We start from the raw sequence: 17912 nt of genomic DNA, 5'->3' as shown, positions 1-17912 counted from the left end.
GATAGAACTTTGACACCACGCGTAAACGCTACCGGCTAATCCAAAACCATAGAAAGTATTTGCGCTTAGTTTTCTAAAAGCGAAGAAACAACAAACTTAACAGCACTCGAAGGATGTGTGAAGAACAGATGGTGAGGGCGAGTAATTTCGTATCACATAACAAGAAACAGGAATCACTTCCTTCGCCAATTCGTATCGCTTTCAGCGCCCATTCCACGGGTTCCGACTCTTCTGGTATCTCCACGATTAGGTCCCATGTCACGTGGCGGTAATCCTCCTAAACTCAATGTCATAACAGAAGATACAACGCAAAAAAAGAAACATTTTTACCCTGCTGTGCAGCTTGATTTCGTAATCTCGAAGGAATGAATTTTGCTCCGTCTGAAGGCTTTCCACCCGCTAAATTAGAGAAGAGAAAAAATAACATGCAATAACGGAAAGAATTCAAAAATGCCTACCATTCAAAGAAGCAGGATCTTTTTTCACAACATTGCCGCGCGCCCACGTTCCTTCCGATGGGGCGCTCGGAGCTGGAGGACCAATCCGACGTTGAGGACCATATGAAATAAGGCACGATGGAAGTGAAACACAAAATCAGAACACCCGATAAACAGTGAAAGAACATAGCAGGAGACAAGTTTCATCAACAAGTATTCTAACAAACCAGTAGGTGCTGCTGGTGGTGGAGGAGCAGGAGCCATGTTACTACGCCAAGACGTGTCTTTATCGGCATTCGTCAAAACAGCGGCTGTAATTTAACTCAGCTAAAAAAGAAAAAGGTGCAAAAAAAAAAGCCAACTTACGCGGTGGACGTTCACGATTAGTAGGTGGCAATGGAGCAGCTGAACTCATTCCGCGCCTCCAAGAATCGTCCCTATCCGCTTGAGATATTATATTCTAAATTTGAGTTAACACATGAAAAACGTTACTAGAAAAGACCACAGAATACGTGCCTCTCGTTCACGCATTGGTGGACGATCGGAGACGTCGCGATCCCGATTTGGTAAAGGACGATTGGTCATTGTCTGGCGTTCACGCATTCCACCACGCCAATCTGAATCTGCCATCGCCTTCGAATCCATATCCATTTCACGACGATTTGGACCCTAGAATGGTTTACTTGATCAATCTCTGCCATTCCTAAAAGTCCTGCTCAGCTCCATATTGCATAACTTTCATAAGCTTGATGAATTTACTGCTTGAGAAACTAAAGCGTGGTTGTTGTCCCACCGTTTTTACCTGAGCGCTAAAAACTTATTTTTCTGAAATTGCACATGGCATACACAAAAAAAAAGCTTTGGAATTTTAATCCTTTATACAGAAGTCTTTGTTTTCATCTTGTCTTCAAGCATAAAAAATTACGTTTATTAAGAAGTGTATTCTTTTTTACATCAAAAATGGAGGAAAAGGATGCGCTTTCTAATTCCGCACAGAAATAATTTGGTCTAGAACAACGAATAGTTTCTAAGAGCTTGCAGATTATTTCGTTCAAAATAGTACTCCAATAGGGGAACGCTAACCAGATGTTAGTTTTGGATCCTATATTTCGATGTATTATATGTCGCCTGTTCTCACGTTGCACTGCGAGGTGCTGCACCGAGAACCAATATTTCTTAATTTTTAAATTTGTTCCAGTCACCTGCGAAACTCTTCTAGTGGCTTTTCCTCTCTTCACTGAAACTGTTGTAGATTTTTTATGCAGGGAAACCCAGTTTCTCCATGGTTGCCGTTTTCCAATCCAATGGTTGCCGTTTAAAATCATCATATGTCCCTTATAATTTAACTTTCCATGGAAACGCGATAACTTTCCTGTCGCAATCGATCGATCGTGGACTAGAATGGAAGCCCTAACTTTTTCTTTCGGTTTTGTGAAATAGAGTGAACATTCTTGGCATCCAAGGTCAAAGAAGAAGGAACGGAAGTCGAGATGGCTTCTATTATCTTCTAATACCATCTCTGGCGTCGCTGCACCATCACCTATCTGGAGTAAGGGGAACACTCTTTCATATTACTATGTTGAGCTTAGAAGTATGGGCAGCTTTCTGGACCAATGCTCATTGGAAGCAAAGTGAATTCACGGGTAGTCCGGTGAGCCTGGAGTAAACAGACGGACACTTTTTGTTGCAAGCGACTTAATGCCGTCTTCATTGCCCATTTCACCGTTTTCAGTGCATTCTTCTACCATGATCGAGTGCACAGTACAATCCACATGCATCCAAACACATTCACACAACTAAATGTGAACATGCGCACACTCGCATACAAAGTATGAATCAACTGTGTCACAACAGAAACAAGAAGCCTTCTCCAGAACCAAACTGTGAATAGAATATGCGCAAAGTTGCTTCTGATCCGAGCATGGTCGCCCACATACTTACCGTTTGCGGAAGCTGCACAGATTCACAATTAAATCAACCGGCTAGAATTTCTCTAGTAAAAGAAATTCAATACCGAATGTACCAAAACTTCGAGGAAGGTTTTCTTTTAAATTTTTTTAAATTAAATTTAATTTTAAATTTTTTAATTTTAAAAGCTCGTAGTTACCAGATAAGATTAAACAATTTTTCCGTGACCTACTATTATTTTCTTTGATAACATCCTAAAAATCTCTTTCAGAGCTACAAGTAAGACCTCAACTGAAGACACTGAATAACACTAACTCGAGGTTCTCGTGCAGCTCGACGCTGTTCCTCTATCAGTTGCTGGCGCTGGCGTTCCTCTTCCTCACGACGACGACGCTCCTCTTCCACTTTAGCCTGTAACTTTCATAGAGATTAGCAATCTATTTAGCGAGCCTTCCATACGAAACATCGCATACCACTAACCCGAATGGGGTTAGTGGTATGCGATGTGGGAATAGCACAAATAATTTCGGATTTAATTAACGTGGAAATGATTTATACCCGGTTCCACTTCTCTCGTCGTTCCTTCTTTCTCTGTTCAGCTCTTTCTTGCAGACGTGCAGCTCGAACAGCGTTGAGCTTATTAGTCCATTCGGCGGTCTAAATATTCCCATTTATTGCAATTCATTTCATAACTAGCGAAGAATAGAAAAAATAGAATAGCTTGAGAAAAGCACGGGATAAAGAGAACAATCAGAAACAGACCTTCTTTGCAAAGTCATCAGCATTCGATTCCTTCACAAGCGAAATCCAGTCCATAGCGTCTTCACGTATTTCCTCAAGACGTTCCCACATATTTACTGCACTGTTGTGATCGTCCCTAAAATGTAGCTGTATAGCGGAACGAAAGGAAATGAAATTGGTTTTCTTTTGAGATGACATTCGAAGGACTTACACTGCCTTTTGAATCCTCCTGCAGTCGTATTCTTCATGTAATTTCGGTGCTTCTTGCATACGTTTCATCATGACCGCTTTTCTTTAAAGAAAAGTCGTGAGCAAACATTTTGAATACACATTATTCGACGTCAGCTTGTCTTAGTTCAAATATCTTATCTGCAATACCTTTTCATATCAAAAGAGCCTACCTTTCCAGCATTTCTTCAAGATGTAATGCACGGATATAGTGATCAAATGTCTTATCCTGTTGTTGAAGACGACGCTGCGTCTCCATTCGTTCCTTATCTAACCGCTGCCTCTGAAATCATTGGATTATCCTTAGAAATTACTAGCATTCAAACAAGAAGTAAAAAATAAAAAAGCTATTTAATTCTCTTCTTTAACCTGTTCTCTGAGTACAGCTTCGGGATCCATATCTTTAAACACTTGCTCCCCTTTTTCGCGGACAATCGCTTGATAGATCGCCGTATTTTGCATTCGACGCAGCTGATCTTGCTTGATTTTTCTTTGCACTTCCTCCTGCTCTGCCAGTCTTCGCTTACGCTCGCTTTCAATATTTTCTTGTTCAAGACGTTTCATCTCCTCCGCACGTTTAGCTTCCTCCCGTTTAGCAAGTTCAGCAGCAGCTTGCTGGGAACGTTCAGCCTTGACACGTTCCGAAGTTTCCTGAAAAAAAGGGATAAAGGTTAGAGTTTTGAGCAAATTTAGAGAAAGCGAATAGATAAATTTTGTTCAAAATGTAGGGACCATACAGGAATATAAAATATAATATAACCAATTTAATACTGGGTAATATAATACGATATTTATTATATATAAACAAAACAATATTCTTAATTCTTAATTACAAATCTTAATGTTACCTACTCGTGGTGTCAGTGCTTTTACTAAACGCAATCAAGCACTTGAGTATACGGCTTGGGAGCGTACAAGCTATATACCGAGCTGCACTTTTATATAGCAAAAGCTTCCCATACATAACAAAAAGGTGCTCTCGTCCAGCACTATCCCAGGGCCCATACCCTGAGAGGTCGAATGTTTGAGGGAAACATGGAGTCTTTGAGAGCATCCGCTCGTGACAATGAGTTGTCGGTAGTCGTCAGGTGAACTCCAGCAAACCGCGCTGTCCTGGCTGCGATATCTGCATACATCGCTTCCACTATTGCAGGAAATACGCATCGCGTATCGCGCCATCATCAGTATCGAAAATTACACCATCCACTGAGGCGATGCTGATGAAAGGAAAGAGGTTGTGAGGAACGACTACAACACCTGGTGGAGGAGTTTGGATCAACGCAGTCAAGTACTTTAGTACGACTGCGTGATCGCAGAGGACTTAAACTCTGGATCGTAGTTGCTCATGCACTTACGGAAACCACTGAGGGACAACAACAAGGACGCATTTTATGATGAACTCAATACGTTGATATCCAAGATACCAAGCCGAAGCCGAAGAGATTGGACCCGAACAACAATCCGATGTGCTTGGGAGATGGTTGTCACCCATGGAACAAATATCGGAGAACGGAAGTCTGACAGACCTTTGAGAGCAAATAAAAATCATCATCATCACTGCATCCACGTTTAAGAGGAATCATCGACGCGGACATCAACCCCTTCAACGCCAGAAGAGCAGCGAAAGCCCGAAAATGCCTACTCTTAAGCTTTTGCTCAATATCAAAAGAACATCCTAGCAGGTCTGAAAGACGACGAATACAGAAAGAAGTTCCGCCAACGAATGTCAATCAATGTTGGATTACGTACCACGAAAAAATTAATGACGCTGATTTTTCACTAAATATATTCAGAACGTTGCAAAGAGAAGAACGCTCCTGCTATAACAAAGAAGACGTTCGCCTTGCAGAACTGGCAAGCACCGTCAGTCCCTGAAATGGTGCACGCCCATGACATACGCCGCGGTCAGCCATTCTCCATCCAAAAAAAGAACGAAGAATGGAAAAACTGGCGCAGACGATGAATTAGCGCAGAAATGCTGAAATCTATTCCACCTTCAGGGATTCGTGAGATGACGAGAATCATCCGTTCAATATGAATAGACGGGATGACATCTGACTCGTGGGGACACGGTATCATAATTCCTGTCCACAGGAAGCTATCCGTCAGGGAACCCAGGTGTTACCGAGGAATATCAGCTGCAGGGCAGGCGTAGTGCAGTCGGTTAGAGGTTCCGCTGTCTACACGATCGATCGTATCGTCGAATCGGCCCTACCGCTCACCAAGCCTTTTATCTCTCCGGGGTCGATAAATTGGTACCAAGCTTGTCTGAGAGGATAAAAACACTGACTTGACACATCGACTAGCCTCTGCAAGTCATTGTATAGGCCAGTTACACGTTCGTAAACCTCAAACGATTCTTAATTGGAGTGAATGTGGTGGCGAACTCAAAGCGGATTGATTAACGCCAGACACTTTATCCCCACTTTTATCATTGCTGCGAGTAATGTACACGGTTTTGGTTTTGGAGCGAATCATCCCGGATGGACTAATCAAACCGCGAAGAAACCACCCACGAAGAACAAGCAGGTTTTCTCCCTAGTTGGTCGACGATTGATCAGGTCATCAAGCCTCTACAATTAGCTCTTCTGGACTTTCAATTCTTCTCACTAAGGCTGTCTTTTCAGGGCGCTTCGCTCCGATGAAGATCCAGGAAAATTCACATGCCTAATAAACGACATGAATATGAGAACAACTGCTGCGATTCAAAAACCACTTGGAAGCACTACACCCTTCGACATGGAAACTGGAGTGAAAAAGGGTCGTGGTGGACCCCTTCCGTTCAATTTTGTCGTAGATGACATAAATGAAAAAACAGTTGGGCAGTGCACCGCTGATGTCGTTTTAGCATCTTTTGCACATTCTCTGCTAGATCTCGAGTACGCCGAAGATGTATTAATATTCGCTTCAGGCAGCGCGAAGTTACAACATGTTGTTAACTTCGAGACTCAGCAGGAATCAGTATGAACGGACAACCTATTGAACTCGTAGATGAGTTCTGTTATTTGGACTGTTTGCTGAAAAACTATTTCAGCTACAAGAGGTATTCAGCAAAGATGCGCTAGAACCGATTCCATATCAAACTAATTGACCAACTGCCTCTGGTCGACTCTCATCGCCAAGTCAAACTGCGAGTCTACCAATCCATGATTCAGCCTATCATGACGGAGACATGGGCAGCGCCGTCGGCGGTGAACCTTGACTGCATTAGAGAAAGCTGTTTAGACGACTGTTACGCTACTTTTGGCAGACAGTGTGCTATAACGAAGAACTTCACTCGGAAGTGGACATGGTGTACCGATGGATGATAGTGGAATACGCCAACATCTCTTCTGAAGTCACGGAAATCCGTCTTTGCTTCTTTGGTCACATTACCAGGTGATTGTCTGATCGTCTCGTCCAAGTTGTACTGAGGATGCTCCCATAACAGGACTGGAAAGCCCTTCTTGTCGTTAAAGGTCCACGAATCTGAGGTGGTACGGATTTCAGGTGGAGTATTCTCATAAAAGATAGTAGATTATGGAGAGGGAGGTGATTCCGTCCATTTCTTCCTAATTGCCGTAAAAAGCGGCCCGGAAGGTCCGTCTCCAGGTGTTTTGGCGCGCTATTTTCTACAGGGAGTTCGACTGGAGCGCGCCAGCCTTCTGCACGCGCCGCATCTTCCGGGCCGTTTTTTACGGCAATTAGGAAGAAATGGACGTAATCACCCTCCTCTCCATAATCTACTATCCTTTATAAGAATAAGAATCTGCACCACCTCAGATTCGTGCCTTTAAAGAAAGATCCTGACTGAGGTGGTAAAGGAAGATCTGAGAACACTGCGTTGACAAGCAGCTCAGTCGGGAGTCCAGATGCGGATAGCAGCGTTAGGCCGTAACACCCGCGCGGCGATTAAGTCAAGTCATATACGATGTACAGTATAAGTGTAACATATAATATGTAATATATGACATATAATATGCTAATATAATACAGGAACTCTAATGCAGTCTTTCTCATAATGGAAATGGAGGCTTAGTTCATCACTACCTTTGTCGGTGAAGTCAGACGAAAAAATAAACGGAAACTGCTACCGTTGAAACAGTAATATTTCGATTACAAAATTGTTTCCAAGACATTATATTAAAGATAAAGAAGGAGGAACAAGGAGAAAAGAACTGGAAAAATAAGCGAAGTGGCAATAACACCACATTCATTGCTAGTATTTCAATACTCAAAAAGTAAAGCAGAATTCTCCCGTGCTACGATCTAACCTCCGCGAATCTCCAAACTAATTCATCCATTTTTACATTTTGATTTTAGAAAATCATCAACAGTTACTATTGTTGTACTTGGAAGCACAACAGATTTGGAAACTTCTTAATATAAACATAACCGAATTCATATTTCGTGTTGGACATTGTAATGCTTTTGCAGTTAATGTCAAACAACAACCACATGAAACGGTTACCATAGGGGAATTTTAACAACGATATTCCTCCTGTTGAAATGTGTTATTTATGTGGAGCTTCATAAATCTTATTGGGTTAAGTAAAATGTTCTGAGCGTTTTCGCTAGATGTCTTTAGTGAGCCATATCTGACGATGTCTTCATCACATCAGGTCATACTCTACTTAAATTGGCGTGCGAGAACAAAAACCGGTGAGTGGGCAAAAAAAAAACCAGTGAGCCGGCCCAAACTCCGGATCACCAAGCCTAAATTAACGGCCAAAATATTTTGCTATGTTTGGTGGGATTGGAAGGGATCTGGCACCAAGCGAATATCACCTTTTCAAAATTTGCAAAATTCAACTGATGATACAAACTGGCTACAAGAGAGGCTTGTCAAAATGAGGTGGTCAAATTTCCTGCCAACAAAGACTTCTTAAATTGCGGAATTATGAAATTGGCGTCAAAATGGACGAAAGTCAAAAATCGAACAAAAGTATATTGTATGTATAAGTGTATATTTTGAAAAATCCAGCAAATAAATATTCCTCGTACAGAAAATCACTTGCCACATAAAAGCAGCCATATAAAACTCAAATTGAAAAAGTACATTACAAATACTCCTAGTTTTTGTCTTACCAAAAAGGACGGACATACCTTATAGTACTCAATCTTCCGACGACGCTCAAGTATACGGTCAGTTTCCTGCTTGCTGTTCTTGGTGCGCTCGTAGTTAATTGCGTGATGTTTAACCTTAACGAGATTACACTAGACGTTTATTAAATGTTATCTCCGAACTACGAAAAGGAAGAAAAGTATGGTAGGAATAAGCATAGGAGGATAAACAATACAACGATATGGATGAATAAAAATTATGAGTGCTATGCAATACAGAAAAAAACCATACCCTTGCTATAAGAGCCTCAGTGCGCTTGTCACCGTCTAATAGTTCTACAGTCGAACGCAGTTTGTTGTACATCAGCTCCAAATGGGTGCGAATACCTTCTACACCCAACTGCGCGTCATCACCTTAAGACAGGCACCGTGAAACGCAGAAAAATATTATGATTTCGTGTATAATGACAAACCAGTAAAGCCATCTGCTTCTTCTAGATCGACACCGCCGGCTAATGTTACGTCTGCAGCTCCAAATCGAATGCAACCACTGCGATGATCAATTTGGGCCTAAATCGCTTCATCATGAACTCTCTACAGGAGCAAATTATATAATAAAAGTGGGAATATTTAAGAGTTTATTCCTTATGAGTTTTTCTTCGAGTCAGCGCTTTTTGGGTTGGAACAATCGCGTTTTAAGTAGTGTGTTTGATATCTGGCCGTTTTGAAGCAATGTAGCATGCATAGAATTTGATTAATCTCTTCGCATTTGTTCAAAATATTAAACGGAACTTCATGATCACTTCTACATTCAGCTTCTAGCAATTGCAAAGGGCACTTACGACTAAACATTTACTTCAAAAAGTCAATTACAGAAAGAGAGATTATTCAGACAGTTTACTGCTAATTGAGAACTTGCCTTCTCATAAATTTTCAAATGTGAATCAGGCCGCTTAGCAACAACAAGCAGGTTTTATGCAACAGAAAGCTTTTTTTAAAATTAATTGTACGACGAAATGTTGACTAATTGGATTCTGTCCAATCTACACAAAATACATCGAAGCGAAGAAGAAAGACATACAATTAAAATTCTTTTTTTCGCTGAATTCTACTTTTTCGCAGCCAAGAAAATGAAACAGCAACCCAAACGGTTGAAAATAACGTTAACGTCCACCGCATAAAATCCTGCTGATATGAATAATGCTCAATTAGCTTTTCTTATCACAATCTCGCTAAACTCGTTTCTCCATAAATACAATAAAAATACACCATATAAATAGAACGTGGCATGATTTTCCAACAATATTTTGTTGTTCCCAGCAAGGCCACGATCGAGTCTGCATGCCACAATGAATATTACTGTACAAATCAAAAATCCACAAGAAAAATTAGGTGAAACGACCCCCACCTTAACGAATCGATGCTTGCTCACGTCCACAACAAGGCGCTCAAGCTCCATCTCACTATAGAAAGGAATAATCTTCTGCACTCGGTTCCAACTTATAGAATCGTAAATAACGGATATCTGAAATAACAATCAAATCCAACAGAAAAATGCAAACGATGAGATGTTGCACCTACTTGCTTCAGAGCCTTAGTGGCAACAACTTCTTTGAGCGCATCCACATACTGAAGATGGTCGGGACGATCGATTTTTACCAGCTGAGCCTCCACCTCTTGTGCAAGCCTACATAAAAAGCATAAAAGAATGCATTTCCTGATAAATATACCAAAATTATTACCTTAAAGGAGCGAAATTATTTTCGAGTAGCTTGTATAATGCATTTGTGGAGTCTGATGCCATTTCTGGAACGCCTAATCGTGCAGCTTCTTTAAGCAGTCCAGCCCGAGTAGGAGCAATTGGAAGACGTAACAGGTTTGACAACAAGCTTCAAGAGAAAGTAAATATTGAAAAAGAAACAATCGCACGCCTCAATCAAAGCGACCGTATATTAGTGAGATGCTGATCCTCTATATCGAGATGACGAGTAAGATCTGACGGTGCATCGGCTCCATCAGGGATTGATAAAGTGGCAAGAAGCACACGGCTTGCTTGTTCTTGAGCCTCCTCGGCCGTGAACGACTTCTTCATGTCCTGAACGAAACGAAAAATCGATACGCATGCCGAAGCTAATGAACTGACACTGAAAAAACTGATGGACCTTGTAAATGATAAACTTTTGCAGTAGAGCAGCTGCGTGGAAAAGGCTATTCCCAGCCTTCCAAAATACAAGAGCAAGCTTAATACACATAAGTAATATACTAACAACAAGACGTGCATGACACCTATAAAACGCGAAACACCTTATCGTAGTAGCTAACGTAGCTTGCAGGCTTCACCATTCGTTTGTCCTTGTCTTTGCTGAGCTGCATCATGCCATGAACATCCTCAGCACTTCTAGAATAGTAGCACGAAAAGACTATCAAACTGTTGAAGCGTCGAAGTGCGTACTCTTACCTATATGCCTCCTGCCAAAGCTCCATTTGTATAGCAGTATCAAGCTGACATAGACGAGTCTCCTGCATCATGGTTAGAGACTCCGGAGAGCTCAATTTCACCCTTAACAGAGCGCAATGATAGCCGACGGAGAAATCCAATTCTCCTGGAGAAAAACTTACACGTGGGCGAGATATTGATATTTCTGTATTTGATTCAAGTGGAGACGTAGCAGCTCGCATAGCTTCCGGAACTCAGTGCGGCGTTGATATTTGGAACAAAATTGGAAGGACTTTCTCGTGATGCGGTGATATAGATGCTCAACCGAAAACGAAACACATTAATTGGTACTATTAAATTAATACATCAATTCTATTTATGTAATCTTGAATTTATTCACTTTCCTTTTGAAATTCTGGGGAATTTTACACAGTTTCCATCTAACTGTTCCCAATTTTGCAAATATTTCAAAATTTTACAGCATTCAACTGTTCCAATCTTTAGATAGAAGTACACGGAATACCGCTCTTTCCATATGTGCTTCTGTATTTCAATGACTAGTGATCAAACAATGCGAACGATGATTCTAGAGGGATTAAATTAGGTTACTGGCTTTTCTAGAGTTCCTTCAGTACTCATTTATGATGTCGCTTCGGGTATATTGGAAAATAAAGCCCTGCTAGCTCTATCCTATCGCATCACATTCCATTGATTCGGTGTTTTTTCCACTTGTGTCTAGAAGACACATGAGGAAAACAGCGAATCAAAGTGAAATATGATCTATAGGTCTCAAGAATTCACCCGAAAAAATAAAATGGCTACTTGCTCGCCATACGGAGCAGTCATACTGTGACTACAAAAATCTATAATAATGGTGGCCATTTTATTTCATGATGATGAAACACCGCGCTAGTGACAGTGGCTATTCTGACTAAACACGAATAAATGAATTTCAAGAGGAGCATTACTTGTGCATTATTTCGGAGAAGCTCAAGACAATTCCTGTATGAGTCCCACAGAAAACGAAGCCAAGGCGCCAGAACAGTTCTGTCCATACGATCTTGAGCAGCAGCGCCGGAAACAACGGAGAGGAGCAGCCTTAAACAAAATAACTATCACTAAGCATGAGCACTTCCTCTACTATGTGAACGTGGGCCTACGTCTCCGGAACGTCCCCCTGATCAAGATCATCTATTTCTTCTACTTTCTCAATAGACGTTTTCTGTGCTTCTTCGGTTTTTTGTTCCGCCATTTGTAGAAAATGCTCTATTACGGTTTCTAACGACTTCACTGCAACCTAGAAAGGAGAGAAAGAGGAAGTATTCATGTTGCGTCACACAAATAAATAGCAAAACCTGATGAGTAAGTGTTTTGTATTGAAATAGGGCATCCTTTGCAACGTGAGGTTTCTTCAGTAAAACACAGAGCTCCACATGCTTCATCATTATCAGTTCGTGAGTTTGGGTCCATTGTTTGTATCGACGAGCCTACACATTGATTTTATTAATGTTACACAAGCACTACAATCCACAAGAGGAAAATCCACTTGCCTTTATTGTATCATGAAGAGTATCGAGTGCATCTGACTCCTTCCCCACTTGAATAAGCTCTTGTGCCCTTTTCAGAGCTGTTTCAGGCTTTTGAAAGGAGTTCGGTGGCATTTTACCGTAAAATCCCAAAACAGCTAAACAGATAACAATATCAGGGAGATTTTGAACAGTGACAGATTACTACGCCCACTTGAACGAACTCAATGCAATGAGAAGAACACAAAGGACTCCTAAACTGAATCCACAGAAATCCGAAAGGTTCCATCGCTAACCGCTGACGTCAAAACTGTACACAAAGCAGATTAAAGGACTTGGACAGACTTCGTTTCAGGAACATTGACGCATAGAGCGCACCAGCTACAACTAAGGAAACAGCTGATCAAGATGTGATTTCACGTCTCCTAGTGCTTGATTAATAGGTGAGGATAAAATCGTCCTTGTGAAAGGACTATTAGGGCGTTTGCAAGCGATGCTGGACCGAGAATAAAGCTCATGTTTCTAGCAGGTGGCGTGTGCACTTTACCCCGCGGGCCTGGCAATTACCTCTAGTTTTCACATTTTGAGCCTTAAATACTCGTAGTTAGGAGAAGGAATTGAATAAGTTAGAGGTGGCCACCCTTGGAAAGTCATCCTTGGAAAGCATTTTCGCAATGGTTTTCTTGTGGTAACCTCAATGATAAATACTACGCTCCTTTTTCGCGTCTGTTGATCTTGCGAATTACTGCTCTGAAGGCAGAAGTACGGAAAAAATCTTCATTATGCTTTTCAGAAACTTCCCAAAACAATCATTTCAAGATGCAATTTAGAACAGTAACATCTCCGAGAAAGCCGTAAAAGAAGGGTAAAAAAGTGCTTTTTTTCCTGAGCTGTTTTTCCTACGTTATTGGTAGCGCTCTCGAATATGCTCAATCGGAAGCGAAGAGCAAAAATCCACCTCCCACTCCTCCTCTGTTTGACATCTTTTCGAATAAAAACGAAATGAAGCCCCGTGCAAGAAGGATCAAGAGGAGACCCACGGCAGCCATCGCGAACTGGAGCGAAGGGTGATGTCAAGCAGAGGAAGCCCGAGCGTTGAGAATGCGTCGTGCAACAGCAATCATGGCTACCAGAGCTCTTATCTCTTTAGAAATGCAGCACGTTCGGATTTCCTCACCACGTCAGATTCGCGATATGCTGCCTTTAAATACAGGTCAAATAGAAATTTTCAATCACTCTACAAAGATTTTTCGAGGAAAAGAACTGTCCACTTTCTTGTGGAAGAGGGAGAGAGTTTGTTTCTTTACCACCTTTTTTGCAGTTCTTTTTTGCTATTAATGATGTCATTGGCGGATTAAAATCCCTTCGAATTTTCTAAAATTCCCTCGAGTAGTCCGCCAATTCGACAAAAAAAATATTTTATTCTGAAGAAGCCAAAGTCTATGATGTTGTAGAACTTAGCGGTCTCCTCGATTAAGCGGTGGCGAAATTAAAAACGGTTCGCTATCGAGTTTCTTGTAGGCATTGTCGTGGCGTGCAAAGCATCCCGCGTCCATCCAAGTTCTCCAAGTACAACGTCACTTTCGTGATGCGCTGCGTTTAAGCACCTGTGTGCATGTGGGTGCGAGAAATGAAGTATTTCTGCTCCCATTCTTGAACTCCTTTGTCTGTTCGAACAACAATTCCTCAAATGTTGACTTTGTAGATCTCCAGGTCTGCTACTCTCGAAGATTCGACTCAATAGCCGGTGGGCGCGTTTGATCCCTCGGAATGTTGACACTGGTGCAAGCGGTGGGATTTCCCGCAACAATTCATCTGTAATATTATTTACTGTCTTGAGTCTTCTGTCATTCTGTAATCCACTCGTAAAGACTAGAAACTAGAAAACTTTAAAGTTTCCCTTCAGTCCCTAGTTACATGCACAAATTAGAAACCGGTAATTCAGTTACTACTCTAAATATCATAGGGGTTTCGCTTTAAAGGCATCACCCCACAAATCTGGGGTATTGCGGGTTTCAGGTGGGTTATGCCTATACGGGGTCGTAGATTGTGGGGAAGTGGGTGATTCCATCCATTTCTTCCTAATTTTCTATTTTCTTTCTTTCTTACGGGCCGTAAAAAACGGTCCGTAAGATGAGACTTCGAACGTTCCGCGGCACTGTTTTCTACAACCAGTTCGATTGTAGCGCGCCAACCTCGTGCACGCGCGCCATCTTTCGGACCGTTTTTTTTAAGGCAATTAGGAAGAAATGGACGGAATCACCGTCCTCCCCATAATCTACGACACCGTATAGGCATAAACCACCTGAAACCCGCACCACCCCAGATTCGTGGGGTGATGCCTTTAAGTGATTTCTCCTCTCTTAGTTCTCGCCACTACGTACGATCCGCAGTGCGTGTGCGTGTGTGCGCGTGTGTATGTATGTATGTACGTATGTATGTATGTATGTATGTATGTATATGGTGGTGCCGGCGTCAGATAGCTTAAAAAAAAATGGGGTGCGACGGGTCCAATCGGTCGCGTCAGATTGGTGCGCCCGTAGAGCGCTAAAATGTGTTGCAACGGGTCCCACGGCGTCGATATGGTGTATCTGTTAGATTCCAACTCATTGTACTCCACCGCGTGTATATTCCACCGCACGTTTCCATCATCAGCTTGTTCACACCTTCCTTTAGAAATTGGAAACACCCAAGCAAGTGGCAGCTTAAATAGTAGCCTTCAGTTTACATGATTCGACGTGGGACGTTATCTTTGTCAGTACGATGATGTTGTTAAAACATCATTCTGCGATAACTGTTGGGGGAAATCAGGAGACATACCCATGCTTCGAGTAATGGTTTCAAATTGTGCCTATATTGTATTGCTGTCGAAGGAGTATTTAAAGCTGACGCTTGAATATTCCCCAAATGCAGGACTGAAGCGGTTAGAAACAAAATTATAAAATTATGAAATCTTCCGCCCTTATTTATAATCAAAAAAAGAGGAAGCAAGCGTTGTTAGAAAAACATAATTCTAATTTTATGCCTGAAAATGCCACTACTATTAATTTTCATTGATCAGTGAAGGGGAGCGAAGCGAACACCACAGAAAGTCTGAAGTCCGGCTTTAGCCGAACGTTGAGACTGTTGAAAGGATAAGTGCACGGCATTGAACAATTCGCTTCAATTCAGAATCTCTCGAAGTTTACGAACGTGTGTCTAACCTGTGCAATGCGGGGCAGCCGATGTATCAAGTTAGTGTTTTAACCCTCCCAGGCAAGTCTTACACTAATTTATCGAGCTTGGCACTAGGGCAGATTTGAAGCTCCTATCGATCGTGCAGGCACAGCCAACTGCGCTACATCCGCCCCTTACCACTAACAACTACAATTTATTCATATATTGAAACGTATCCATGCGGCAAGGAAGAGTGAATTCTGGCTTCACCAAGGAAACAAAACTGGATCCAACTAGCCACATGTCACCGCTGCTTTTCAGAATTACGAGAGGAGTAATGCTTGAGAATTTTAAGAAAATAGGAGAATTACAGAAGAAGCTAATTATTGACGTTTTGTCTGATACTCGCCGCCTGAAAACAAACCACACAAATAAAATAAGGGGTTCCTAGCTGAATATTTTGAGTATACTACTGTAAGTATAGTCGGGTCAAAACTACATCAGTCCGGTGCAGCTGCGTAAGCGGCTCGAAGCGGCGCGGTGGAGGTAGCGGTTGGAATCGAGGTGGAACCATCGCGAACTGCAGCAATGAACGGTGGTAACAGGGATCCTCACTCGATCCTAACCCCTACGCTCCATCGCACCGCGAATGACGACCTTTTTACGACTTTAGAAATGACTTAGACTTGCCACCTATTCCGTTAGAGATTACTTAAGACTGCTCACAGTTCTAGTCCACTTCAGTGTAGGCAGGCCTTGAGGTTTCTGCGCTCTATTGTTGCGCGCCGAGACGCTGCCGTCGGAACGAAACCCTGCGGCACAGTGACGGTTCAATTACCTGCTGTAGTCTTTGTCCTCGTCTAGTTCCTTATGCTTTTCTCAAATCAAACCAAGAAGATGGCAGTATTCATCATGCACGTAGACGTTTTATGCTATCCAGTGTGTTTGTGTCATGCGAATTGATCAAAATTGTTGTTCTTGTGTCCTTACTAGGTTAACTCAATTTCATAGCTGTTATAAGCTTCATACTGTACTACGAACTTGTTTTCGACCTTCTCAGATTCAGTTCTGTTGTATGAAGAACATACGTTTATATGCTTATGTGTATGTGTTATGTCATTTGGATGAAATATATATTTGCTGATCTTAGGTATTTCCGGCACTCTTGACATCTTTTGATTTCAATTAGAGGGGGATTGGTGTGCTTTGAATATAGTTGAGTCAAAAATCCTTGGAATACAATGGAGCGAAGTATGACTGAAAAGTATCTGAGTGTGCTTTTTTCAATCGATATAGAATCATTCCACTAAAGTCACACATTTACGGGTAAAATGTAGTTGGGTTCACTCAGTGACGCCCCTATTTCTCGAAGTAAATAATCAATTCAATCGGTGCCCTAAGGCCTAAGCATTAGTCTCAGAGGATCTATGACAAGCAAACTAAAGTTACTAGGAGAAAAAGTAATTTAGAGCGTCGGGAAATAAGAGCGCCACTGAGTGCCCCCGAACTACATTTTCCCCACTTTTGCTTCTACAAATACACCAGACACAAATTTTTGGGAGAATATGCAGTTGGAGCGGAGGGGGGCACCACCCTTATTTTTCGAAGCTCCAAGTTCCTTTCTCTTAGTAACTTTAGCTTATACATCGTAGATCCATTAAGACTAATGCTTAGGTGCTAGGGCGCCGATTGATTTAATTTCTCAAAGATGAGGTGCGCAACATTGACATCGTTTCGGCGGTACAAAATTTGAGAATAAGTGCGCTTCCACGTAGCATATCCATAGAGGAGCACGACTTGACGCTTGGTGCAGTTGCGACCGCAATCGAGGCGGCGCGGTAGTGCATAGCGGTTAAGATCGAAGAGGCACACATGCCAACATCGCTAATCGTTGCAGTTCGTGACGGTCCCACTTCGCAACCGCCGCTTCGAGCGCAGCCACTTACGCAACTGCACCGTGCTTCATGTGTTTCTCCACTATGTGTGTGTGGGATATGAGGATAACTGAGCCTAAAATAGTAAATGAGAATGGTAAACAGTGAAGTCGCTCTCATCTATGAGCATGTAGGTGCAAATTCATCACCTCTGTATTGAATATTAGAGGCATCACCCCACGAATCTGAGGTGGTACGGATTTCAGGTGGAGTATTCGTATACGGGATGGGAAACTATGGAGAGGGAGGTGATTCCGTCCATTTCTTCCTAATTGCCGTAAAAAGCGGCCCGGAAGATCCGTCTCCAGGTGTTTTGGCGCGCTATTTTCTACAGGGAGTTCGACTGGAGCGCGCCAGCCTTGTGCGGCGCCGCATCTTCCGGGCCGTTTTTTACGGCAATTAGGAAGAAATAGACGGAATCACCCTTCTCTCCATAATCTACGATCCCGTATACGAATACTCCACCTGAAATCCGTACCACCTCAGATTCGTGGGGTGATAC

The 17912-nt window shown here is 42.1% G+C and overlaps 1 protein-coding gene across 2 annotated transcripts; it reads right to left on the bottom strand.

The window, feature by feature from the left end:
• Positions 1 to 173: 173 nt before the first annotated feature.
• RB195_009811 (uncharacterized protein) lies at positions 174 to 13369 on the bottom strand (the record flags this gene model as incomplete). 2 transcript variants are annotated; one of them, XM_064190526.1, is made up of 29 exons in its annotated part: positions 174 to 277; positions 331 to 399; positions 459 to 530; positions 665 to 748; positions 804 to 897; positions 954 to 1106; positions 2661 to 2756; positions 2904 to 3002; positions 3108 to 3222; positions 3298 to 3378; positions 3488 to 3597; positions 3684 to 3965; positions 8400 to 8495; positions 8650 to 8771; positions 8831 to 8927; positions 9766 to 9882; positions 9939 to 10044; positions 10100 to 10246; positions 10304 to 10452; positions 10520 to 10597; positions 10662 to 10755; positions 10816 to 10917; positions 10977 to 11113; positions 11763 to 11892; positions 11955 to 12091; positions 12150 to 12281; positions 12345 to 12478; positions 12535 to 12543; positions 13357 to 13369. In XM_064190526.1, 29 exons carry the CDS (start codon positions 13367 to 13369, stop codon positions 174 to 176), a joined length of 3159 nt encoding a protein of 1052 aa, XP_064048108.1. The 2 variants fall into 2 exon arrangements, with proteins under 2 accessions (XP_064048108.1, XP_064048109.1); XM_064190525.1 differs by lacking the exons at positions 459 to 530; positions 10977 to 11113; positions 11763 to 11892; positions 12535 to 12543; positions 13357 to 13369 and having other exon boundaries at positions 804 to 881; positions 950 to 1106; positions 12393 to 12455.
• Between the last annotated feature and the right edge of the window lie 4543 nt (positions 13370 to 17912).

Source organism: Necator americanus, chromosome III, assembly GCF_031761385.1.
Source record: "Necator americanus strain Aroian chromosome III, whole genome shotgun sequence".
NCBI lineage: Eukaryota > Metazoa > Nematoda > Chromadorea > Rhabditida > Ancylostomatidae > Necator > Necator americanus.
This window is presented reverse-complemented; position numbering and strand designations above follow the sequence as displayed.